The 26,832-nt window shown below is 46.1% G+C and overlaps 1 protein-coding gene across 5 annotated transcripts in view; it reads left to right on the top strand.

Annotated features, from left to right (window-relative positions):
* HOMER2 (homer scaffold protein 2) overlaps positions 1-26,282 on the top strand; it is a 130,874-nt gene extending 104,592 nt beyond the window's left edge. For 4 of the 5 annotated variants that reach the window (XM_049108502.1, XM_049108503.1, XM_025436893.3 and 1 more), the window contains 6 exons: positions 4,346-4,438; positions 9,616-9,755; positions 12,233-12,389; positions 14,389-14,499; positions 15,095-15,175; positions 16,392-26,282. In XM_049108502.1, coding sequence (XP_048964459.1) covers positions 4,346-4,438; positions 9,616-9,755; positions 12,233-12,389; positions 14,389-14,499; positions 15,095-15,175; positions 16,392-16,580 — 771 coding nt within the window. In that variant the 3' untranslated portion in view covers positions 16,581-26,282. The remainder of the gene's footprint in view (positions 1-4,345; positions 4,439-9,615; positions 9,756-12,232; positions 12,390-14,388; positions 14,500-15,094; positions 15,176-16,391) is intronic. The other variant, XM_025436894.3, reaches the window with a different exon arrangement.
* The last annotated feature ends 550 nt before the right edge of the window (positions 26,283-26,832 follow it).

Raw genomic sequence — 26,832 nt, 5'->3', positions numbered from 1 at the left:
CCCTTTTCTGGGCTATTCTAGGCTGTTATTACTGATATGGCACCATCACCTTGCAGTCCTATAGGGATGTGTGTTCAGGTGTGTGTATGACAGCTGCTCCTGGTCTTCTTATAACTCTCGAGAAGGACAGTTACTCAGTGGAACTGAGGAGAGCTGTACAATCAGAACGAGTCGAGCCCCCCACTCCACATCTGATATTTTGTGTCTCAGGCCTTGTCTTTGCCTAAAAGATCCCCATGGCCTGTTTTGAGCTGAAACTTGTGTAAGTAATTTTCATTTAAAGAGGGAGTGAATACAGTTCCAGTTTAATTTTAAGGTCATGGGACTTCTCTTTGCAACTGGAAAATCTAATCCGTAAAGACTTAGCAACTGCTATGGGCAAGACTCTAGGCATCCTTGTTGGCACAAGAGGGTAACTGGGTGTGTGGAAGACAGATCTGGGCACAAGTTCGAGTTTACCCTTTATTTTTTATTTATTTGTTTATTTTTATTTTTTATTTATTTATTTATTTATTTATTTTTTATGATAGAGAGGCAGAGACATAGGCAGAGGGAGGAGAAGCAGGCTTCATGCACCAGGAGCCCAACGTGGGATTCGATCCCGGGTCTCCAGGATCGCGCCCTGGGCCAAAGGCAGGCGCTAAACCGCTGTGCCACCCAGGGATCCCAAGTTTACCCTTTATTAGCTGTGTGATCATGGGTACTTTCTCATCTGGAAACCAGAGATGAGAATCCCCATCCTACAGGATGCTGGTGAGAAGCCAAAGAGAGAAGGTGCGTCAAGAAGTCATTAAACTGGGCAGCCCTGGTGGCGCAGCGGTTTAGTGCTGCCTGCAGCCTGGGGTGTGATCCTGGAGACCTGGGATCGAGTCCCATGTCGGGCTCCTGCATGGAGCCTGCTTCTCCCTCTGCCTGTGTCTCTGCTTCTCTCTCTCTCTCTCTCTCTCTCTCTCTGTCTCTCATGAATAAATAAAATCTTAAAAAAAAGAAAAGAAGTCATTAAACTCCTTAGCATATAGATCTGGTTGTCCTGAGGGTCCAGGGGGAAGAGGGTGGTAAGTATGCCTACCAGGGCCAGGACTGTAGGGCCACCAGGGAGCCATCATGAGGGGTGTCCAGAGACAAGCAAGAAGCCATTGGAGTTGAAAGCTTATGCCCTAGGCTGAGAGTCTCCAAGAGTAGAACCAAGATCTTCACCAGTTAGGGATGTTCAGGGTGAGGTACAAGACAGAGGGAACAGAGGCCCAAGCTCTGTCCAGAAGTGACTTGTTCTGTCAGAGCCGGGCAGAATTTTAGGTACTGACTTGCTTGCCAGTGTCCTCTGTTGCTCAACTCGTGGCCTTCTGGGGGGCAGAGCAGCCTGCGATAGCTGCACAGTGTACATGGCCCAGCCCAGGATGGTGGGAATATGTGTTCACTGAAGGAACAACTGGTGCTTGGACCATGTTTGTTGACTGAATGAGTGTGACACTGGCTAATGACATTTCCAGTCTAGTTGAAAAGCAACTTCAAACAAGACCCATGAGAGAAAGGAATCCTGACAGGGACATGAAGGACCCGTGAAGAAGAGAGCACTTCTGGTTTGGGTGGCCTGACAAACATGGAGACGCTTGCAGGGAGAGAGGCATCCCTGATCTTACAGAGTATGGTGTGGGTGAGGCTGTTAGCAAGGGTGTCTGCTACAGTTTTCTGCAAATCGTATTTGACTTTTCATTGGTACTGGGCCCAAAAACATTTATTTCTTTTTCTTTTTTCTTTTTTTCCCAAAAACATTTAAACTAAGACCTTTAGAAATCAAATCTTTTAATGTCTTAGTAAGATTGAAAGGCCTCTATGTGCCTGCCCAGAATCTCTTCTGGGATAATGTTCATGTTCTGGGAGTTGCCCTGCCTAGTTCCTAGGTAGAGCCGGTCAGGTGAGCTTAGGAAGCAGAGGGTTGGGGCTGTGAATACTCCCAGACACTTAACCACAGTTCCTCCCAGAGTGCATTCTCACTTGTCTAGCAGAAGAAGAGCTGCCCCACTCTTAGACTAGACCTGTGCCTTTGACATGGTTTGTTTCCAAGTGGCTGAGGGGGGTGGGGGGAGCTATGGGTCTGGAACCCAGAGTTCATTCATTCACCGAACAAACTTATTTGTGCCTGCTTTCTGCCGGTATTGGGTAGGATGCCAAGAGGAAAGGCGTGGACCATGCTGTAAAGGAGTTTCTGACATGATGTGTTTACTTTCAGGGCCCCCTCAAAGGAAGCAGGGTGGGGAGGGGCTTTGTGCGTCCCTGCTGGACCGCACGTGTTTCAAACAAGTACTGTGATTTTCCTCTGACAGCTGTGGGATGTTTAAATATGAAGCCCCGTGGCTGTGGCTTTATTTATGGTCCTGCAGGAGCAACACAGGCCAGAATGGAAGGGCTGACCTTTTCTGCTTCTGCCAGATGCTTTGTTCACCGGTGTCTGTCATCTGGCAAGGTTTTCCAAAGCGGACCACTGTTGCCTGTGTCATGGAGATACTCAGGGGGTAGCCCATGCCCAGAAATTAATGCATTCTCAGCAAAAGCCATAGAACTGTCGGTAGCCTTGCAACTTGCTGGCTCTTTGTGTTTCTCAGCAACCACATTTAGCTCTCTCTTGCTTTGTAATGCCAGCATTATCTATCACAGAATGTTCTCTGCTTGAACAATGTATTTGCTAATTAAAAATCAGTTGCCTTGTCAGTGACTATAAGGCAGTGATTGATTTGATTACCTCTGGCATTTGAAGAGTGTTTTATAATGAAAATATTAAAACGTTTCTTTAAAGTAGAAAGCATCATATAATAAACACCCATATACATATCACCAGATTTAACCCTCATTAACATTTGCTACATTTCTTCATCTATTTTATTGTTGTTGAAGTGCTTCCAGGTACATTGCAGACATCAAGACATTTCAGTATCTATCTCTAAAAAAATAATGACATTTCCCTCATGACCATAACATCATTGGCATTTCTTTTTTAAAAAAAGGTTTTATTCATTTTGGAGAGTGAGCACGTGCAGGGAGGGGCAGAGGGAGAGAGAATCTGAAGCAAACTGAGCACAGAGCCAGATGTGGGGCTTGATCCCATGACCCTGAGATCTTGACCTAAACTGAAAAACCAAGAGCCAGATGATCAACCAATTGAAGCCACCCAGGTGCCCTAGTTGCTCCTCAAGGAGTCTTTTACAGATGGTCTTTTCAGCACAGAATATAGTCATAGGCTCCATGTTCCCTTTTGCTGTTTTGCATTTTGCTATTTTATATCTTAAGCTTTCATTAAAATAATTTTTTAAAGATTTTATGTATTTATTTGACAGAGCCAGAGAGCACAAGTGGGGGTGGGAAGCAGAGGGAGAGGGAGAAGCAGGCTCCCCGCTGAGCAGGGAGCCTGACCTGAGGCTCCCAGGACCCTAGGATCATGACCTGAGCTGAAGGCAGATGCTTAACTGACTGAGCACCCAGGTACCCCTATAGCTTAAGCCTTTAAAATCAAGAACAGTTCCTTCTCCCCAGCTCTTCAGATCTTGTTTTTTTTTTTTTTTTTTAAGATTTTATTTATTTATTCATGCGAGACACAGCAAGAGAGGCAGAGACGTAGACAGAGGGAGAAGCAGGCTCCCTGCAGGGAGTGCAACGTGGGACTCATCCCAGGACCCCAGGATCACACCCTGAGCCAAAGGCAGATGCTCAACCACTGAGCCACCCAGGCATCCCTTGTTGGTTTCCATCATATTGTATGAGTTCTTGGATCCTTTGTAGAGATGATCAAGTTTTTCATGGATCCCTTCTGTGGTACAGCTACATTGATGTTCTTACATTTGTATGAGTTACCGTTCACTGGAGGTACTTGCTTTTAGTACTTGCTTTAGCATTATTAAACTAGCTTCAGCAACTTAAAAAATGATTCAGGAAAAAAAAATGATTCAGATCTGGGGCACGTGGGTGGCACATGGGTGGTTAAGCATCCGACTCTTAGTTTCAGCTCAGGTGATGATCTCAGGGTCCTGGGATCAATACCTGTGTCAGGTTCCATGCTCAAGGGGGAATCTGCTTGAGATTCTCTCCCTCGCTCTGCCCCTCTCCCAGGCACATGTGTTCTCTCTCTGTCTCTCAAATCTTAAAAGAGCTTCAGATATGATCTGGGCTGGTAGTATCCTGGAAGAAGTATTCCTTATGTTCCTTTCTTTTCAATCTCAAATAAAATTATTCTTCTGGATTTATACAGAGTTTGTTGACTTAAAATGAATGCAAAGCAATGAAGGTGAGCTCTGAGGACCAGCAGTGTGTAACAGTGAGAACAACCTCAATAACTCTTGTTCATCATCTTCAGTTTGCAGAGAAATTCCAGGAGGTGAAAGAAGCTGCCAAACTAGCCAGAGACAAGTCCCAGGAGAAAATCGAGACCTCAAGCAATCATTCCCAAGTAAGTAATTTGTTCACAAAACTGAGTGTGATCAGTAATTGGGACTCTTCATTCCTTGTCACTTTTTAAAAAAATTTTTATTTATTTATGAGAGAGAGAGAGAGAGGCAGAGACACAGGCAGAGGGAGAAGCAGGCTCCATGCCCTGGGAACCCGAAGTGGGACTCGATCCCAGGTCTCCAGGATTGCGCCCTGGGCCAAAGGCAGGCGCTAAACCGCTGTGCCACCCAGGGATCCCACCTTGTCACTTTTGACAAGAAATAGGGACTACCCGCAGAAGGGCATTCTGAAGGCTTTTTTTGACTGTTAGCCTGCCCCCACTGAGGTGGATCTGACATGTTTTTATGAGACTCTTGAGTTTTCCAGATGTGCTCATGTATTTTTGACAGAAAGCAGTTGATGAGATTAGAATTGCTACATGCCTAAGAGCAATGGCTGCTAAGAGGCATTCTTTGTTGCTGTGTTTCAATACCAGAGACGAGGCAATGTGTTTCCTTTCTGTGCTGGCAGGTGAGTCTACAGGACAAATACAGGTGCCTCGTGGCCACAAGACAAAAAACTTGGTAATTATAGAGAGCCCTTGTCTCTGTTTCCCTGTTTTAACAAAGTCAGGTGGGAGATAGTATTCTAACAGCTCTGGTTTAGCAAAGGAGATACGGCTTTGTCAGAAATTGAGCATTTTGCCTATTTAAAAGTGTGATGATTGACTAAAAGGAATCTATTTTAGCCCAAAGTAAAAATACCTGCATTCTTGATGTCTAGTTTGATAGGTGTAGTGGGAGGTGGAAGGCTTAACCGGGCAGCGAGGTTCTGTGCAGAGAGACAAGCAAAAGGAGACATAGAGGGAAAGATTTGGGGTGAGGAATAAGCACCGTGCAGCAGCCAGACAACCCAGATGGCTGGGAGCGAGGTGCACTGTGGGAGGAATGAGAGATGCCCTTGGAGATCCTGCAGAAGACTTGGAAATCTTCATTACTGGTTTATTATTTAGTATTCATTTATTCAATTATTATTGGGTAGTTTGGGCAGACATTGGAGGCGCTGCATGATTGTTTCTCTGGAATTGACATGAGGGTTGCATGCAGGTGGTGAGGAAGTCAGGGAGCAGCCAACAGGGAGTAGATTGGCAAGGACGCAGCCACAGGACTTAATAAAGAGTAAGGGATGGATGCCGGGGACAGCCTGTAGGCAGAGAACCAGGAAGCTGGGCATCTTGAGCTGTCAAGACTGACATTCTCGACTTGACCAGCAGCCTGGAAGAAGTAAGAGCTGAAGCGTTGGCTGTCCCAAAAAGCAGTGGGGAGAGGAGGGCAAAGCTAGAGCCTTGGGAAATGCACCAGCTATGGGAAAGGAGCCAGTGAAGAGCAGAGAAGAAGAACCTTCCCCATTGCTGAACCCAATGAGGTTCGTGTCCATGCTGCAGAGCAGAGGGCTCTGGGTTTGTCCGCTGCTGTGGCTGACCCTGAGGACCAGAGATTTCCCAGCGCCTGTCCTGGCTCATCCTATAGAAGATGCCCCATGTGAATTCATGGAAGTGAATTCGACTTAAGGTGGACAGGAGGAGCTTTCCTGAATCTTTCTAAGGAATCTTTAAGAGATACTGTTAATTTCATGTACTAATAATTACCATACCGAGTAATTGCTGAGAACCTATAAAATTGGACACTGGAAATAATCTGAAGAGTTTCTAATACAAAATCTTCTTCTGAATGCCACATTTTATAGCAATACCTTTAAACTTTAATCAGAAGTTCTTTATATAAGGTTTTTGTTTTTGTTTTTTTAAGATTTTTAAAATTTATTTATTCATGAGAGACACAGAGAGAGAGGCAGAGACATAGGTAAAGGGAGAAGCAGGCTCCATGCAGGGAGCCCGATGTGGGACTCAATCCAGGAACTCTAGGATCATGCCCTGGGCTGAAGGCAAATGCTAAACCACTGAGCCACCCCGGGCGTTCCAGGTTTTTGTTTTAATGTTTATTTCTCCCAAAAAAGTTTTTTATTTTTTATTTATTTTTTTAAAGAGGTATTTGTACATTTGAAATAAAGATCATGTGCATGGAAGGAGGGGCAGAGGGAGAGGGAGAATCTTAAGCAGGCTCAGAGCCCAACCTGGGACTTGGTCTCATGATCCTGAGATCATGACCTCAGCCAGAATTAAGATTCAGATGCTCAACCAACCCAGGCACCCCCTCCCAAAAGTATTTTAAACCCTAAAAAAAATCAACTATACCCATAAGGTGCTATTTTATGTGTATTAATTATATATCAATTTTCTCTAATCTTTAGTTTTTATTTTATTTTTTAAAAGATTTTATATATTTATTCATGAGAGACACAGAAATAGAGGCAGAGACACAGGCAGAGGGAGAAGCAGACCCCTCGTGGGGAGCCTGATGCGGGACTCGATCCCGGAACCCCGGGACCAGGCTCTGAGCCTAAGGCAGACACCCAACCACTGAGCCACCCAGGCAGCCCTAATCTTTAGTTTTTAATTTATTTTCCTGATGTCTCCCCAGATGTAGAGATCACTGTACATTTTTCTTTTAATTTTTATTAGAAATCATATGATTGCTTGCTTTCCTGAATCTCTTAGGGAGTGAACACTTTGCCAGTTTTTCCAACTATTTGAAGACCTTAAACATTTTATATGGGTCTTACCCTGAACGCAAAAGCAATATGTATTTATGGCAGAAATCAAAACTATGCCATACTTTAAAGAAGAGAGTAAGAATCTCCTGCTTTCTTACCACACACAGATATTTTGCTATTGTTCTGGTGTGTATCTTCCTGATAGAGTTTTCTAGTATAGTTTTATATTTCTCTTTTTAACTTTTTCGTTAATATGTCATGACCATTTCCCTGTGTTTTCAAATATCCCTTTTCAAAACTTTTTTTTTTAAGATTTTATTTATTTATTCAGGAGAGACACAGAGAGAGGCAGAGACATAGAGGGAGAAGCAGGCTCCCTAAGGGGAGCCCAATGTGTGGGACTCAATCCCCAGACCAAGGATCATGCCCTGAGCCAAAGGTAGACGCTCAACCGCTGAGCCACCCAGGCGTCCCTCAAAACTGTCTTAATGTCTAGACAGTATTCTAGTATTTGTCTGCATCACAACTTATCCCATTAACCTATACTTTGGGACATTGACGTGGTTTCTCATTTTCACTCATAAGTGACACTGTGATGAACATCCTTGTACCTCTTTGTGCATTTGGTAATTTCTACAGGATAAGTTCTTGAAGTGGAAGTATTGAGTTAAAAGGCAGGGACATATTAAAAGCTTTTGATAAATACTGCAGATGTAGCCTACAGGAATGTATGATCATAACTCCCACCAGCAGGACTGAGGGCGATATTTCCTCCCACACTCTTACCAGCAAAGCTTTGTTGACTTGACAGAAGAAAAATGTATTCTGTTGCTTTTTTCATTTTGTCTCTTTACCAGTGAGATTAAATATTTTTTGTGTCTACTGATTCTTCTATAAATGTCAATTTTGTATTTTTCCCCTTTAAAAAAAATTAAGTGGTAATCTTTTTGCATTGATTTTTTATATTTGAGAGAAAGCATGAGCACAAGCAGGGGGAGGGGCAGAGGGAGAAGCAGGTTCACCACTGAAGCAGGAAGCCTGATGTGGGACTCTGTCCCAGGACCGCTTTTCGTGTTCATTTCTAAGAATTTTATTTTTTAATTTTTTTTAAGATTTTATTTTTATTTATTAATGAGAGACAGAGAGAGAGAGAGGCAGGGACACAGGCAGAGGGAGAAGCAGGTTCCGTCCGGGGAGCCTGATGTGGCACTTGGTCCCTGGACCACAGGATCGTGACCTGAGCCAAAGACAGATGCTCAACTACTGAGCCACCCAGGTATCCCGAAGGATTTTATTTTTTAATTTGTGTGAATGTATTCATAGCTAGGCAGAGTTATATAATGAACCTCGACAGGACACATAGGTCAGCTTTAACTATTAGGAATTTATAACCAATTGTTTCATCTGTGCCCCCCTTCCCCCTCAATTTTATTTTATTTTTTAAAGATTTTATTCATTTATTCATGAGAGACAGAGAGAGAGAAAGAGGCAGAGGCAGAGACAGAGAGACACAGGCAGAGGGAGAAGCAGGCTCCATGCAGGGAGCCCGACATTGGACTGGATCTGGGGTCTCCAGGATCAGGTCCCGGGCTGAAGGTGGTGCTAAATCGCTGAGCCACCCGGGCTGCCCCTCCCCCTCAATTTTAAAGCAAATCCCAGACATCTTATCATTTCATTGGTAGATATGTCAGTGTGTGGCTATAATAGATAAGGCCTGGAGGGTTTTTCAGTACTGGAAAGGTATTAACACCTTGTTTTTCATATATGCAAATATTCAGCAGCAGATACTTTCCCCAAGTTTCTGTGTGCATTTTTAATTTTATTTATGGCATCTGTGGTTTGTTTGTTTTTTTACAGTGCAGAAATGTAAAGTTAGTCAAATGTATGCATCATTCCCTTCCTGTTTTTTCCTTTGCCTTTATGTTTACTGGAAGCTAAATAAGATCTAAGATCTTACCTGAGAGCAGATGAGATTTCACCTCCCTGTGGCATGACATATTACAGAAAATATTTCAGAATATTCATAATAATGCTAAGTAGCAGTGGAGGCCGCACACATCCACATCTGATTCCTGTTTACTTAATGAGCATTGCTCTCTCCGTGGCCCCGGGGTTTGGAGTTGTTCCAGCTGCTAATACTTTTTCCTCGTTCACTCTCTCTTGCTCCCTGTTGTAAATCCTCCTCCCCCTTTAATCCGTGGCTTCTGTGTTAAGTAAGAGAGACCAGGTATCCAAGCTTTATCAGGTATCAGGTTTATCTGTAAAGTTGAGTAAAAAAAGACAAAACCAGGGCCCCAGGTGTGCTCTTGTCAGTAAAATACACAGACTTTTCTGAGCTTCCTGTGGACTCCTCTGGGTCTTTTCCTTTGTTTTTTGTTTTTTTTTTTTGTTTGTTTGGTTTTTGTTTTGTTTTTTATACTAAGTTTCAGAGGCAGAACTAGGTGATTAATAGTCTGGCCATGCTAGTCTTTACAGCACTCAGGTCTGATGAGTTGGTCCTCCCCCACTCCCGCACATGCTCCTTCCTCATGCCTGGTTTGCTGCTCCTGTGAGCAATAATGTGTGAAGGTGATTCACTTTGGCCAGGAATCTGGGTGTGAAACCCCATCTCCTACTCAGGCATCCAGTGTCAACGGGACGGACGATGAAAAGGCCTCTCATGTGGGTCCTGCTGACACACACCTCAAGTCTGAGAACGACAAGCTGAAGATTGCCCTGACACAGAGGTAAGTGTGTTTAAACTCCAGATGGTATTCGCTCTGAGTGTAGTGCCTCCCTCGGCCTTTCCCACCAGGCGGGGTTTCACAAGGAGACTCGGTCTTGCTCCAAGTGTCCAGTCCTGTCTCCGGGCCAAAGAAGGCCAGCTGGTTTTGTGGAGGTTCTGTCTGGCCGACCAGACCAGGGGTGTGTGTGAGACTACAGGGTACATGAAGGAGGTGTGTTTGTACATGGATAAGTGTGAGAGAGATGCGTCCCCATGCTTGTGTTTTGGTTTGGTTTTTTGAGGAGCCAAATGTCTTATTTATAGATAATAAGATTGAATCTTGAATATCCAAGAAAAACCTGTAAAACCCTAACAAACTATTAAAAAGAATATAACCTCTCACAAAAATCAACAGCTTTTCTTTTTTTTTTAATAAAGATTTTATTTATTTATTCATGAGACATGGAGGGGGGGGCAGAGACACAGGCAGAGGAGAAGCAGGCTCCATGCAGGGAGCCCGACATGGGACTCGATCCCGGGTCTCCAGGATCACACCCTGGGCTGAAGGCAGCACTAAACCACTGAGCCACCCGGGCTGCCCCCAACAGTTTTTCTGTGTACCAACACACATCCCATAGAATATGTGTTTGAAGAAGAGATTTCATTACGATATGAACTAGAACCATAAAATACAGAAAACTTAAGAAGGGCATGGTATCTCTGTGAAGAAAGCTTTAAAATGTTCTCAAGGACCATAAATAACTAATTTAACAAACAGAAAGATACATTCTATTGGGAGGTGGTAAGAATGCCTTCATATTTTAAAAAGGGTCTCTCCTAAATTGACATATAAATTTAACATCCTTGTAATAACATCAACACAATTTAGTTTTTAATGACCCGCACAGGCCATGCTTATGTTTTCTTCCCCTGAGACTGTGGCCCATTTCCTGATGGTGGGGCTGGCCCTGTGACGGTGCTCATTGCTGCTGTCCTTGGGAATCATCCTGGTCCCCCCGGGCAGGGGTTTGGCCAGCTTTCCCCCAGCCATTCTGTGGCTGAGAAGCTGCTCTCCCCAACTTGCCCCATTAAAGAGCTGGATCATATTAACTCCATTTTACAGATGAGGAAACTGAGTCCCGGAGGGTAGAGTGAGTCTATGCCTAAGGTCACATGGCTAGTCAGTTTCTCCACCATATTGCCTGCTTTTCACTCTTCTGTTGTTTAAGCCACAAGATGTTGCCTGGATAAAAACATTTCACCCCTAAAAATAAATGTTTTTAAATCCCAACTTAATGAACAAGTGAATTATAGGAACGAGCGTGAAGTCATTTCCCTAAATCAGTTTAAATTCTCCATCAACAGCTCTGAAATTAATCAGATTACATTTTACTTTTTTTTTTTTTGCTTGTGGTGTTTGAAACTGAAAGCTTATATTTCTAGTCACGTTCCTACATCTTTGAGGCTGTGGGGATGGAAGGAAGATAACACAGATAATCGAGATGCAGTTCTATTTACTTACCCCACCCTCACCCCCAAAACAGCCTGCCGAGACAGAAGTGACTTCAGCCAGGCAGGATCAATTAGAAGCGGGACACTGCACAGGGCATATCCTGCGTGTCCTGCACAGCTCTGCCCACGGCCACCTGCAGCTCCCTGCTTGCGTGGGCTGCAAAGCCAGGAGACAGCGGCATGTGAAAGCCAAGCCCCTGAGGGGACCCTGATTCCAGTTTGTTTCTGGAAACTTCTTTGTGGAGCACATAGGATGGAAGGCAGACTCGAGGTTGTTTTTGTCCAGGGGAGGTGTCCAGTAGACCTGTGGTCCTTCCTTGCCCCTGAGGAGATGGAGGTTCAGCCAGGGCACCCTCGCATGCTGTCGCTGTCCCCTCTGCCCTCTGATCTCCAGCTCTGGATTCCTCCACAGGCTTGGGAGGTGCCCACTGTCACCTGGAGCCAGGCTGTCTCTCACACCTGGGGTCTTGGGGTGTCCGGGATGGCCAAAAGGGCCTATAGCTTTCATGAGATCCTTGGAGTCCCACTGCAGAGCATGTGTCCTGGGGGCTTGTGTCAGGAAGGGACACAACAGAGGGTTCTGGGGCAGGGACCAGTAGGAAGGAAGGGGGTCCTCTCCACATCCTGTGTCTTTGCTCTTAGCTTCAGGGCTCCTCCTTCTCCATGAGTTTGGTTCTTTCCTAAAGCAATTCTTTAAGAAAATAGCCTGGCAAGGTGACACATGGGCACTAGAGAGGCACCAGCCCTTCTTGGCATTTGATCTTAGTAGCTGGCCTCTCGGGGTGAGGGATGGGGGGGCAGGCATGTGGCCCCCCCAGAGGCAGGTGGGTGGGGTGGGATGGCACTTAGGGGTTGCGCTGGGGGGTGGCAGGTGGGCGTTGGTCGGGAGGGGGTGGCAGGTGGGTGTCGGGCGGGGGTGTGGCAGGTGGGGGTAGAGCCGGGTGGACGGCACCCACCCACCGGGTGACCACCTGGGCCACCCCATAGTGCTGCCAATGTGAAGAAATGGGAGATTGAGCTGCAGACCCTGCGAGAGAGCAATGCCCGGCTGAGCACAGCGCTGCAGGAGTCGGCCGCCAGCGTGGAGCAGTGGAAGAGGCAGTTCTCCATCTGCCGTGATGAAAACGACCGGCTCCGGAACAAGGTGGGTGTCAGGGTGGGCCTGGGTCCGGGGTCCCTGTTGGGCTTCTCCCTCCCTGTGGTGGGAGGAAGCCTCGCTGCTACTCCCCTTGCAGCCCTCCGCCTACCTCCCCACTTTCTCTGTGGGAGCACAGCCAAGGGAGCCACGTCTTGGAGTTGCTATTGCAAAGGGGAAGGTGAGCACATGGGAGAGTCAGCCTCATCCCTCTGATGCTAGCTGTGGGGGGTCCTTCCTGGATGGTGGCCTCCTTTGGCCTTTTCTGTGGTTCCCAGATCCTCTGTTGAGAAAGGGGGATCCAGAGGGTGAGCAAGGAAAACGGATTGAGAACATGGTGAGGAGCGTTCACGTGGAAACCCTGCTAGCATGCATATCCCAATGTCTGAGAATCTGCATTCAGAGGCTGGACGGGGAATGTGGCCTCTGAGTATGAGCCGCATGGGTGCTCACTGCCATCCCGTGCCCTCTGCTCTCTGACCGCCACATCCAGGCAGTTCATCAACAGCCTTCCCGGTAGTTAGTCTCTCACGCTGTCTGTGGTCAGGCTGAGTTGATGAGGTCATTGTGGGGTGGCCACAGAATCCCCAGCTGAGACCCTGGGGGTCTCTGTGTGGCCGGGTGTGGATGGGCAGCACATTTATCCAGCAGGCCGTGGACAGCGGCCGCCGCATGAGTGCAGGATTTCAGGGAGACACATCACCCTGAGATGGGCATGCACTCTCTCTTGCCCCCCCCCCCCCCACCATTTGTAACCTGCCCACTCGGCCTGAATGGAGCCATGGGAGACCACTCTCCCATTTCCCCACCTTGCTTTGGTACAGATGGCACATAAAAGTGCCTCTTGTCCTTTTTTCATTTCAGTGCCTTAAGTGCTGACAGCGAGGGCACCAGGCCAGGTGCTGACTGTGCATTCCCTCCCGAGGGCTGGCCGATCTGTCTGCCAGAGGGATCGATTGCCCTATCCTCTTTCCAAGCAGAGAGCTGGGTTTCTCACTTTGCGTGAATGTGATGGGGTGGGGAGATTGGGGGAGAGGAAGCACACCCCATAGAGTTCGCCACCTGAGGGGAGCATCTGCTTCCCTGTCCAGGAAGCATTGGGAGCTTGATTTCCAGGGCACAAGGTAGAAGCTGGTGGACTCCCCACGAGTTCCCATGGCTGGGGGGGTCCAAGTCCTGAGGGCTGGTGCACAGCCACCCCTGAAAGTGACCTTATCGTGACCAGCCAGCACCCTTCAGCTCGAGGACTGCTGCTTGCCTGTGGGACCCCATCAGTGTGCTGCTTTTGTGTTCCTGTGGGTCCTATTCCACTCTGCACACATGTGCTGGCCGCTGGGAAACACTGTCACACAGCAAGGCCCTTCTGAGGTCTCAGGCTTGGGAAGGGGAGAAGAAGGCACTCTGGGGACTTGCCAGTACAGTCTGCCACTCTCTTCTCTCCGGGAGAAGGCTCACAGGCCAGGCCCTTCCTGCGTGCATCAGTCAAGAAAGGTCACCCTGATTTAAAGCGTTTGAAATGTCATTGCATCTCATTTGGTGGCCACTGTCCCACAGAGTTGATTGGTTCCCTTCCCTGCTGTCTTAAACCTTTGAGATGAAATAGAATAATTCAGGACATGACCAAATGATGTAAAAAAAAAAAAATCATTATGGGGAGAAGCAGATAGATTCATGGGACAGCTGGCCCCTACTCGTGATGAATCCTTTAAAGCGAACCTGAAGTTCCTGTCCCGAGGTGGTGAGAGAAAATCCGAAGCCCAGCATGTCCTGCAGCCAGATTTTGTGACTGCCGGGGCTCTGCTGCTGTGAAGCAGGGTCTCTCGTGCCAGCAGGGCGGGCAGCCCCACGGGGGGGCCACATGGAGTTTGTTCACAGCCCCAAGGAACAACATGTGAGTGGGTTAGTTCATGGTTTATCTTAAAAGACAGCGTCAACAGGCGGGCTGATCTTTTGTTTAATGACCAAAGTAAACCAGCATCCCTGCTTCAGCGTGTGGTGTCTGTTAAAGATTGACGAGCTGGAAGAGCAGTGCAGCGAGATCAACAGAGAGAAAGAGAGGAACACCCAGCTGAAGAGGAGAATCGAGGACCTGGAGTCCGAACTGCGGGAGAAGGAGACGGTGAGTAGAGGCGCCTGCAGGCCTCATGCACCCAGGACATGGCAGGTGTCTGAGGGGCAGGTGACCGGACCTGGGGGCAGCTGCCTGGACATCAGCACCGGCCCAGCCGAGAGCTGTACTGAGCTCAAAGCTGAGGGGGAGCTGGATATATATGAAACGCTCAGAAACTTCTATAGGTGCTCTATCGTCAGAAGAGGAGTTGTGCTGTCCTGCTCATGCAGCCAGAGCCCCGGCCAGGCAGACATTTTGTTTTCTGGCAAGGATGGGTGGCAGGACAGCTAAGTGCACAGATGCTGGAGACCGTGGGCAAAGCACCAAATGTCCCTGCCTCAGTTTCCCTACCTGGAAGTTGGGGATCATAAGAATCCCTGTCTCTTTGTGGTGGTGTGGTGATGTATAAACTTCACATGGCAATGCCCGTAACACAGCCCGTAGAATTACCTGTGTGCTGATTATTAACTCCACCACTTTTGTTATTATTGAGGAGGGTACAGACACCAAGAGCTGGTGTGCACACAGATTGTTTCAAGAAGGCATTTTATCGCCTTTTATCGACTCCTTTTCACATTCTTTTTTGAATTTCTGTCCCCTGTAGGAGTTGAAAGACCTCCGCAAACAAAGTGAAATCATACCTCAGCTCATGTCAGAGTGTGAATACGTCTCAGAGAAGTTAGAGGTAAGGGTGGGGGGCACACCTGCCTTGGCTCCGACCTGGAGGCATCCATGGTGTTACTCGTTTCTCTGGGGCTTCCCCCTTTCACACCTCTGCTGGTAAAGAAGAGCGACTTTCTAGTCATGAAAAACCAGCAGTAACCGCACACCAGATGCCGTCTCTGCCTCCTGGGTGCACACTCAGCTGTGTTTGTCTAATGGTTTTTCCACTTCTACAAAGGTGTCCTGTGCATAGTGATAGTGCAGGGACTATGTCCCGCCCACAGAAGTCTCCACAGAGCCTTGGGGCGGTGAGGAGCCGGGCAGAGGGGAGGGTAGAGAGCATAAGACCCCGGAGCTAGTCCATCTTGCCACTCCACAGCCACTGACTTTGAACATGACCTTGGGCAGCGCCCCTTCCTGGCCTCAGATTCTCAGAGAAGAGTTTCCACGTCCTCTTTCACTTCCTCCTCCTTCAGGAGCGTTTTTTTCAGGTGTGTGAACCTAGTACTAGTCACTGGTTCCTGGACGGCTGTTCAGAACAGTCTGATCATCATGTCCAGAAAGTGAGGCTCTCACTGAAGAGCACGGGCTTGCACGTCATTTATGAACTCACAGCCACCTTAGGAGGCCTGAGGAGGAGCTTGAGGGTCTCCCTGGTCACACCATGTGATCCTGGGGCCTAGACTACTGTCCCTGAGGCTGGCGCAGCCTGTCCCTCCTCACTGAGCCAGAGGCTGGCCTGGGGCCAGGGAGGCCTTGGCCTCTATGTGGAACCAGGGAGACAAGTCACTGCCCCATTTGTCCTGTTTCTGTCTCCTGGAATGGAACTAACACGTGGCCTCAGCTGACTGTTCTGGGCCTGAGGCCGAAAAACCCCTTGTGCTGGGTCTATAGACTTTCTCTGCCCGGGGCTTTGCGAGAGGGCCCAGTTGCATCAGGCTCCCCTGGGCAGAACCCGAGCTCTGCATTCTCTGCAGGGCGGTCCTTCATCAGGCCAGACCCTGGTCACGTGCCCTGCCTGTTAGCACCTCTGCTGGGGAATGGGCAGGAGGGGGGACACCCCAGAAGGCTCTGAACTCTGTGCTGCCACCCAGGGTGGCAGGCTTGGACACTGGGAGGTGCAGATCTGGGAGAGAGGCCAGCTGGGGCGTGGCTGGTCTCCATGGATGCCCCCCACCCCAGCCCCAGACCCTTCTCCATTTCTCCATTTCTCCATTTCTCCATTTGTCTCCCTCCAGGCGGCAGAGAGAGACAATCAGAACCTGGAGGACAAAGTGCGTTCCCTAAAGACGGACATTGAGGAGAGTAAGTACCGCCAGCGCCACCTGAAGGTGGAGCTGAAGAGCTTCCTGGAGGTGCTGGACGGGAAGATCGATGACCTGCACGACTTCCGCCGCGGCCTCTCCAAGCTGGGGGCCGACAGCTAGGGCCACGGGGCAGAGGGCGGGAGCGTCTGTCTGTCCGTCCGCGCAGGTGCGGGTCGTCGTGTGTGCACCCCGGTGGCGCTGTCCCCTCTCACCTCCCCGGCCTGGCCAGGCTGCCGAGCCCGGGACGATGCTGACTCAGGAACCTTGCGCTCGGTCTCCCTTCGACTTTTACGCGGTCAGGGCAGGGACGTTTGTATCTCTCTCAAGGGCTGTTGCAACCATACCAACTGAACAGAGCATTTTCTAATCCAAATACAAACACCCTTTACACCTCCTTTTTTTTTGAAAGAGCGTTCAGAGTGTTTGAACGTTCAGTGGGCACCAGCACGTGGGACACGTAGCAGCTTCCCTCCCGTAAGAACCAAGATGTTTGCAAGTGCCACGTAGCAGAGGCTCGTCCAGAGAAAGAAGACAAGTCTCTGGTGGGCGCACAGGGATCGCCTGCGTCCACTCTGCCCCCCTTCCTCCCGCCTCCAGTTTGTAGGGTTGCGACAATGTTCCTTTCCTGGGTTTTAATTTCTAAGCGGATGATTGTGCTGTGGGAACAGCGTGCAGTGAGGGTGCTTAGCACAGTGCCTGGCACAAAGTAGGTGCTTAATAAATATTTGTTCAATTCAACATATAAACAGCACTTAGTGTGTTAATCAACCCCCCACCCCCAGCAGCCTCTATCGGACTCTGTTTAATAATCCATCATCTTGCCGTGTTAGGTGATTATCAGACAGGCGTTCATTGTGTGTGGTCAAGGTACCGGATGGGCTCGGGTGGCCCCAGGGCAGGGCAGGTGGCAGTGGAAACAGCAGGAGCTGGTCTGAGGTCCCTCACTAGCCCATCCATGGTGCTGTGCCCCTGGGTGCCTTCAAACCGGGACCACTCTTCTCCAGGCTGGGGATCTAGGATAGGACCCTGTGTTGGGACTGGATGACTAAAGAATCACACAAGCCCATGAGGGAGAGTTTGCTCAAACTGGCTGAGCCATGGCCTTAGTGACATAGGAGCTCTGCCTCTGTCTTTCTCCGTTCCTGCTAAGGTAAGGGCCAGAGCCATAACGCTCCCTTCTCTTACTGAGTTTCTCAGTGGGTGCCCTGCATGGGGCAAAATGGCTTGAATCGCCGGTCATAGGCATTTCTAAATGCCTTTTGGGGTGGTGGAGGCTTTGGTGCCTCCTTCTTACCCCCTCTTACCTGCTTTGAGAAACCACCAAGAGAACATCCCTTTCTAGAAAGAGTTTCTAGAATTCCCCCCTGGTGAATTTGGATGAACAATAAAACAGCCTGACGAGGCAGGTGGGACACACAGATGCCTCCCTGGCCCCAGGATGAATCCTGCCGTTGAGACCACATCTCTGAGCAGAGAGGTCTCATTGAAATGAGAGAAGGCCAGTCATCCAGAGCAGCAAGGCAGCTCAGGGGTGGGGGGGACCCACAGGCTGAGTGCGTCGGCTTTGCCTGAGCATACTGGGCCCGTGGCTGACAAAGTGGAGAGCATGGTCACCTCTCGGTGACTTGAGATAGGGTGCTGCTGGCCTGCCTTTTCCCCAGAGCTCCAGATGGGCCTCAGGACAGTTGGTAGCAGCTCCCTACTGGTCCAGAGAGCCAGGCTGGCCGTGGTCCGGCCCCGTGGCCCAGCAATGGCTATAGGGGGTTCTTCTCAGGCCAGATCAGACCACCCATCAGCAGACCAGGCCTAGGGCTGTCTGGGAGCAGTGCTCACTGGGATCTCAAACTTGAGCTTGAGTCTTATGGTGTCTGCCACCTGTCTGTTGGGTGACTTACTGATCTGGAAGGAACCATCTTGACTGACCAGAGCACACTCAGGTGGCATATTCATAGGATAATAGAGTTGCCAAAGCCCTTCATGCACTCCATAGCAGTGATGGTGAGAAACATTGGCAGAAGTAGCGCCATGACCATGGTGGGCTGCTGTGTCCCTCTGTGGTTGAGACCCATGATATCTACTCACCTGTCCCTGGGGAGTTTGGAAGCACCTTGCGGGTAGTAGGTGAGGATGCATGATGTGGCCTCGTGGGTTGCAGCCCAGGAGCTAAGAGCAGGGTGGGCTCCTCTAAGGGAGCTTGGGTTCAGCAGGGAAAGCACCACAGCTGTACAAAACCACTGGCCTTTCACTTCTGCTTTTCTCTGAAGATCTTAATGCTTTTTCATTGACTTTATTTAAAAAAGATAGCCCTGGGGGCAACCTGGAGGGTCCATGGAGAGACTACCCATCTGACAGCTCCTGGCACCGTGAAGGTGGGCTCCACAGAATGAAAATGACCCACTAAATTCACCCCGTGTTTCGCCTGAGCCAGGTTGACATGCCCTCACCTACCGGGACATGTAGCTCCACCACTGGAGCCGAGCATGGGCAGCAGGTGTGCCTCTCACTTGTGAACCTGCCAGCCGTGCTTCTGGAGGATCTAGAGCCAGGACTGCATTTCCTTTCCAGGTCATGTCTCCTGATTTTGACATGCACAGGGCTGGCCGCCCGGACCTGGATTAGCTTTTGTCCTACATCTGTGAAACCTGGGGCCAAAGGGGGGTGACATGAAAGAAACATGGAACCCCTTCATAACAGGCCCTAAAAATAACTACTCCTGGGGCGCCTGGGTAGTTCCATCAGTGAGGTGGCCACCTCTTGATTTCGGCTCAGGTTATGGTCTCGGTCCTGGGATCGAGCCCCGTGATGGGCTCCCTGCTCAGCATGCTTCAGGATTGTCTCTGTCCCTCTGTGCCTCCCCCCACTCACCACTCTCTCTTTCTCCCTCTAAAATAAATAAAGATTTTCTAAGTAAAGACTCAGCTGGGTGCATCACAAAATCGAGAGGTGAGTGGAGAAATCTTCCTAGCGCCCAGGGAATGTAGACCCCAAGTGACAGGTTGGGACAGTGTGGTCATGCCTCAGAGGGAGAGCAAGCCAGTGTCCACGCAAGACCTGGAGCTTGGGTGGCACGTAGTCCCACACTTTCCTGTGTGCTCTCACAATAAACTTCAGGTGGGTGAGAGGGCTGGTCAGAGTTATTCCCCATTTTGCAGATGGGAAGCAGAGACAGACGGTGACACACCGTCACCCAGCTAGCGAGCAGCCTTGTCGGCTGTGCATCTGGCTCTCCTGGCTGTTGGTCTGGTGTCTTTCTGTGGGCCATGCCACCGTTCTCCCTTTGTGACCTTTAGATGCCAGGAAAAGAATTCTCTGATGTCCTGATGAGAGCACATTGCAGCTATATTCTTTTAATATATGTCCACAGCAAGTGATGATTTGTAAGCAAGCGACCTAGAATTACATTTACATTCATTATAGACAAGAGGTTCCATTTTTGAGTGGCTCTGGCTTTGCAAGGATCTTTCCAAGAGTGTTGGTTAAAACCGTGTTCTGAGAGACCAGCTTTGTGAAACACAAACACTTCAAGTTCTTTACTGGTGGCTTTAGCAGAAGTAGAGCGGTTTGTCCAAAACAAGCGGGAAGGCCCGAGATGGCAGGGCGGTGAGCAGAGTTGTGGCTGGGAGGTTGTCCAGCCGCTCCACATCCCCTTCCCAGACAGGAGCCAGCCCTGGGGGAGGAGCAGGCCAGCCCAGTACTTAGAGTGGGTTGAGCAGGACCTGACTTGACCCCCAGAGGACTGTCCGGGTGGGCGTTTGGTCTCCAGCTTGCAGGCTCCCTGTGGACTTTCCAGACTTGGGCAGCTCATGAGCATCACCCTGAGGATGGTGCTGCCTGGCTGGTTTGTACTGCATTGGACGTGAAGCTTGAGTCAGAGGTAGAACAGAGTGTATGGTTCAGGCACTCCCTGGAGGTACTGCCATCTGCCCATTTTAAAGGACTGCTTTTCTGTAGAAGTGAGGGGCAGTGTTGGATGAGAGCCAGCCACAGGGCATGCCGGGGACCATCCTGGGGCACCCCACATGTGGCCAGGCACACCCTTGGAAGGAAAGCAGCCATGAGATGACTTAGCAAAGGCGTTTGAAAAGGCTGCCCTATAAGAAGGAGCTGGCCATGCTCTTTGCTAATCACTGAAAGTGGGTCGTTTGTATTGCTGGTCCTTCTGGAAGTTATGACTCTTTTATTTCTTTGAGATAGTCACTGGATTTTGAAGCGCTGACAATTTAAACTAGAAGCTTGCAAATCCGTGTCTGTATACCTTTTTAAATGATATGCATGGTTTAAAAGGAGCCTAATTCTGAGTACGTGGTTTCTCCAAAAGAAATATTACATATTCTGGGGTTGGTGGGGGTGGCATCACGGAGAGGGAATCCTGTACAGAAATGTATGTTCTTCACATGTCTTTGTCTTTTCCATACACCTGTCTCAAGGATGTGGGCTTTTCTGGTTCCTCTTTAAACACAAGCCAGGCAAGAAGGCGACTTTGGTAATGATTTGGCAGCTGGGTGGAATGTTCTGGTGAACTCAGGAGTTGCGAGTGCGTGCGTGTGTGTTTGAAAAAGTGGGAGAAACTATAAGGAACGGTTTTAAATTAAAAAAAAAAATCTATATACCTAAGAACAGTCCTTAATAATCCTGGTGGTGACGTTACGTGTTCTGGAATCCGCTGAGGAGAAGATGAGTTTGCGAGTCTTTTGTTTCAAGTGGAATTGTACAGTGCCCTACTCTCTTTGATGATGCAGAGCCTTGTGAAAAGTGGTCCCCCAGGCCACACAGACCCCTGGCGCCCCTGGCAGGAGCCCAGAGAAACCACAGTGGAGGCCAGACTGTGGGACGTTTTAGCAGATGATTGACAGATCTGATGATCTGCAGCTGTTATGGGGAATGTGTTACTGTTTTTACCCTGCTGTACCACTTTTAATATAAAGTCCTGATTTTAAATAAATTGGTGTATCAAGGTCTTGTGATAGAACAGCCCATAGGCATTTCTTATATCAAATGTAAGAATTTAATGATTAGTATGAGGTGGTCAAGTGGGACTCTCCCAGGGTACTAGGGTGTGTTTTTTTTTCCTTTTTAAATGCATTTTTGGTACGTAAATAATATATACATTTTTTAAAAAAGAAACTACAGATGAGTGAAAAGGAAAAAATTACCTGCTATTAGACCATCTGATTATAACCACTGTTAACATACTGATATATAGCTTTTCGGACTTTTTTCTATGCATCTGTATTTATTTTATTACTTTTTTCATGAAATTATGAAATTATAACAATTCTGTTATACACAGTTTTATAACTTTTTTCCCTTGTGATAGTATATTTGTGACTATGTTTCTGTATCACTGAAGATGTAATTTCATCATTTTTAGTATCTGCATAGATTTGTCCCTTGGGTACGTGGGCGGTTCCTGATTTTTTTACTGTCACAGTCAAGGATATGATGAAATCCTTCATTCTAATGTCTTTATAAACTTTTCAGAAAATTTATAATTATCTACGTAGGATAATTTCTAAAATTGGACTTGCTGGCTCAGAAGTTTAGTAGGCAGTACACCTGCTGCTCTGTGTCTCCTCCTGGGCACACAGGAGCCTCCTTGACATTCTGGCCGATGAAACATGGGCAGAAGTGACCTGAGAAACTCCCAGGCCGAGATCGTGAGATGCTCGTGACCAGTTTTCCAGGTTCTGCGCCCTTGCCTCCATGCGGGGCGTCCTAGCCATGGAGACTTTGTCAGCCTGGGTCCTTGAGTGGCTGCAGAAGAACCTCCTTCTCCCTTCACAACACCCGCCCGCCTGCCCACACAGACATGGAGTGTGGATAAGCAAGAAACCTCCGGTGGCACGCCATTGGGGTTTCAGGGTTAATTTGTCACTGCAGCGTGACATGTTCTATTCTAATGAGGGTACACATATTTTTAGGACTTTTAATATATATTGCCTCAAATTGCCTTCCAGAAGACCGATACCAAATTCTACTCCCACCAGCAATGTGTAAGAATGTCCTCCTTACCCTGTAATTACTGGTGTTACCCGGGGGTTTGGGGGCTAGTTTTGATACGCATTTTTTTGATTAAAGTGTGACCTTCACTAGCAAAAATACTTATTGGACTATATTCTTTTGTACTTTACCTATTCATCTCCTCTGGTCACTTTTCTCATAAGATGTGTAGCTGTCTTGATGATTTCTAAGAACCTCCTTTCCCTATAAATACCGTAAAAAAAAAAAAAAGTGTGTATGGCTTTTTTAAATGTTTAGACATTTAAACAGTTTTTTCTTTTTATTCAAACCTATCTTTTCCTTCATGCCTGCTACCTTTGCACTCAGGCTTATGAAGATCTTTCGGATTCCAATTGCAAGATTGTATAGTCACCAGTATTTATTCTTATACTTTCATTGTTTTTAAACAGTTAAGTCTGTGGTGGTGGGGGGGTGAAATAGGCAAAGGGGATGAAGAGCACACATATGGTGATGAGCACTGGGGGATATTTAGAATTGTTTGATTCCTGTGTTGTACACCTGAAACTAATAGAACACTGTATCAACTATACTGGAATTTAAAAAATAAAGAGACCAATGAATAAATAATAAAAATGAAAAAAAATGTTATCTATGATCCATCTGAAATTTTTTTCGGAATTGGGAAATCTTTCTCTACTGATAGGAAATTCCATTTTTATTATATACCGAATCTTTTTTTTTTAATTTTATTTTTTTGAGAGAGAGTACACAAGCAAGGGGGAGGGGCAGAGGGAGAAGCAGACTCCCCACTGAGCAGGGAGCCCAAAGCAGGACTCAATCCTGTGATCCTGTGATCATGACCCGAGGTGAAGACAGACACTTTACCAACTGAGCCACCCAGGTGCCCTGCACCCAGTCCTTCTATATCATTAAGTGTGCTTCTGAGCATTCTCTTGTGTATGTTCTGACGCTGGTCCCACTCTGTTGGCCATCACACATTTAGACAAAATGTCTCCATTAGTTAAACTTTTTCAAAAAAATGTTAGTACTTTTTATATTACTATTTCTAAAAGAAATTTGGGATCATTTTGTAATGTTTAGAGGAATCAGAAATTGGATCATGTAAAAATTGATGGCTTACTCTAACTTTTCAGAGAGAAGTAACATCTTTATGATATTAACTTTGATTGCAGTACATTAATAAAGTATTATGTTCCTCCATATATTTTTTTCTAGTATCAGTAATTTTTGTAGTTGTGCTCACTAGTGTAAATGAGCCCCCTTGTTCATTATAGTTTCCAACTGCTTATTGTCCATATAAAATATTACTTTTTTTAAGTATTACTTTTTTTAATGAAAATCAGACTCACTGATTTTTATTTAAAGTATTATATGAGTTATATAAATGTACACATTAGTGGAAAACAGACCAAAAGTGCCCCATAATGAAAATACCCTCTGCCCTGAGATAGTCAACAATTGGTGCAAATTCTTCAAATTTTTTTTTTCTAAAAATGTTTTTCTCTTTTATCATTTTGACCACCTGCTACAACTCTTCCACTACTTGTATTTTTTACTTGGCAATAGGGCTTGGGCATCTTTCTGTGTCAGGACATATCAATCTACCTCATCCTTAACTCTACATAGTGGTGTATACTGGTTTATTTAATGGAGCAACTGGTGGTTTATTTTGTACCTAGACAATTACTGAGTATTCTGTTGTTCTGGTGGTTTTGCTATTGTTCATTCTTTTGCCTGTCTCAGGTAGCTAATAGTTCTGGGTGGTGATGATAGTTTTACCTCCACATTTTCTTCCTTATCACATTGACCAGCACTTTTGGAAGAACGTTAAGTAACACATATATCATTGTGCCGGCGTTGTACAATCTTTACGTATATATAAAAAAAAGATTTTTTTTTTTACTTAGCAAAAATACTACTAGTGTTTTACTAAAAGTACAGATTTGACTTAGTGTAAGATATTCTTAATATTTTAATTTCTATATTAAAATTCTGTCTTTCTAGTTTGCTGAAAGCTTTATCAGTAGTGGATGTTGAAATTTATTAAATTCCTTTTTTTTCACATCTGTCAAGATGATTAAATGGTTTTTTTTTTTTTTGAGGTGATTGAATGGTTTTTATCATAACCTAAGATGAATCATTTTCATAGACGTGCTAATGTCTAAACCCTTTCTGCATTTCTAAAAACTACTGGCTTAGTAATGGTATATTATTCTTTTCATATAGATCTCTACTCAATGTTAATAGTGGTTATTTATGGTGGGTTAGTTTAGGGTAGATTTTTATTTTGTGTTCTTACCGAATTTTCTGATTTTTCCAGAAGTCTCACATATTACTTGTATAATAAAAAGAGCTTTAAAATAAAAAAAATTCTGAATTTGGTTTGCTCCTATCTTGGGAATTTTTCATATGTTAGGGTGGATAGTTGTGTAATTTTTTTCTCTGCTTTGTCAGGTACTGGTGTTGGGTTTATGTTAACTTCTTTAAAAAAAAACAACAACAAGAACTTGGGGAGCTCTTGCTCTCTCTTTTCTATGCCCTAGAAACAGTTTAAATAATATTTAGAATTTTTTGTTCCTTCAAGTTTTTATAACCTGTGTAAAACTGTCCACGTCTAGTGCCTTTTTAGGAAATAATTCCCTGACACTTTTTTTTTTATTAACTCTCTTTTGTTTTTAATTTTAACTCTATTCTGTGAGTTTTGGCCCATTTAAGTTTGCTAAATAATGATTCCGTTAAGATTTTCAGATTTACCAGCATGGAGTATTCTCCTTTCTCATTTATAATATTATATGTCTGTGTTTTCCTTTTATCCTGATTAGTTTTTCCAGAATTAGTCTATTTTATCAGTCTTTTCAAAGAACCTAAACCCAAATTTACCCTTTCACAATTTTATTATTTTGTTATTGTTATTTCCTTAATTTTTTCACCTTCTCAAGTTGACTGCCATTTTAGCTTTGTCTTGTTGTTGTTGTTGTTTTTAAGATTTTATTTATTCATGAGAGACACAGAGAGAGAGGCAGAGACATAGGCAGAGGGAGAAACAGGCTCCCTGTGGGGAGCTTGATGCAGGGCTCAATCCCAGGACCCCCGGGATCACGACCAGAGGTGAAGGCAGATGCCCAACCACTGAGCCACCCAGGCTTCCCAAGCTTTGTCTTGTTTAATGATGGACACAGTTACTAGCAGTTGTAAGGCCGTGACTTCTCTTCTGAATATTTCTTTATCCATTTCCCTTGCATTTTTAAGTAGAGTGTTTTAAGTTATAAATAATTTGTAATTTCAGATCTAACTTAATTTTTCACTGGAAAGTTATGTGAAATTATGTTCTTAACTTTCCAGATAGTTTATTTGCTACTATTGTTTTTAATATTTGTTAATCATTTTGAGTTTAACCGCTTTGCTGTCCAAGAGGGTATGGCCTGTACAATTTCTGCATTTTGGAGTTTATTGCTCTCTTCTTGGGACTGAACAACACTTGTCAATTTTAATAAATATTCCCAGGAAACTGGAAAAGAAGGTGTATGTCTGAAGGGAACAAAATTCAGTCTATCTGTATTAATTTGACCTTATTAATTATATTATAGACTGTTAATTTTTACTCGATCCATTAAAGACTAAGGAAAGTGTGTGTCTCCCACTACTGTTGAATTTCTGTCTATTTCTCTTGTGTATCTAATGATTTTTTCTTTATGGTTTGAGTATGATGTTATTTGGCAAATTATCTTTTTATATTTAAGGGGAAGAAAATGTCCGTTTGAAGACTTGTATATCTTTGTGAATTTTACCTGATTTTGTTGTAACAGAGTTGTTTATGTAGAAATACACAATTCAGTAAAATGTTTGTGTCTGTTTTTAAGTCCACAAAAATCTTTCAGGATTTCAAAAATCCTTTGTGTCTTAAGGTATTTTAGAAGCTCTTCATCACCCCAAGGGTAAGTTGATGTTCTCTGGGGTCACTTCCTGAGCTAAAGCAAGGCTGGCAGTGTGGGTTGAGGCCCATACACTTTTGGTGGAACAGCATAAGAGTTTTCGAGTATACCAACATTTCCAGTTTCTGCTTTGGGGCAACCCAACCTGTGGTTGGGTATGCTTAAGGGACACCTGCCCTTTAGGTGGTGACATTTTGTCAATACCAGACCTGTTCTCAACCCAACCAGTTTCTTCTGCAGGCCTAGCCTTCTGAGCAGAAGGCAGCAGGGTGTATGCTTGCATTCCTGGCTGTTGGGGGAAAGTTAATCCCAGAGACTTATTCTACTGGAAAAGATTTTTCCAGAGCTGTTTGAACAGATATTCACATGACAAAGTCTGCATCAGGCAGACAGCAACTTCTCCCAAACACATGTAGGAGGTGTGAATCTCAGCCCACCGCTCAGGAGTGGAGAAAGTA

The sequence above is a fragment of the Canis lupus genome, chromosome 3, assembly GCF_003254725.2.
Source record: "Canis lupus dingo isolate Sandy chromosome 3, ASM325472v2, whole genome shotgun sequence".
NCBI classification, from domain to species: Eukaryota; Metazoa; Chordata; class Mammalia; order Carnivora; family Canidae; genus Canis; species Canis lupus.
This window is presented reverse-complemented; position numbering and strand designations above follow the sequence as displayed.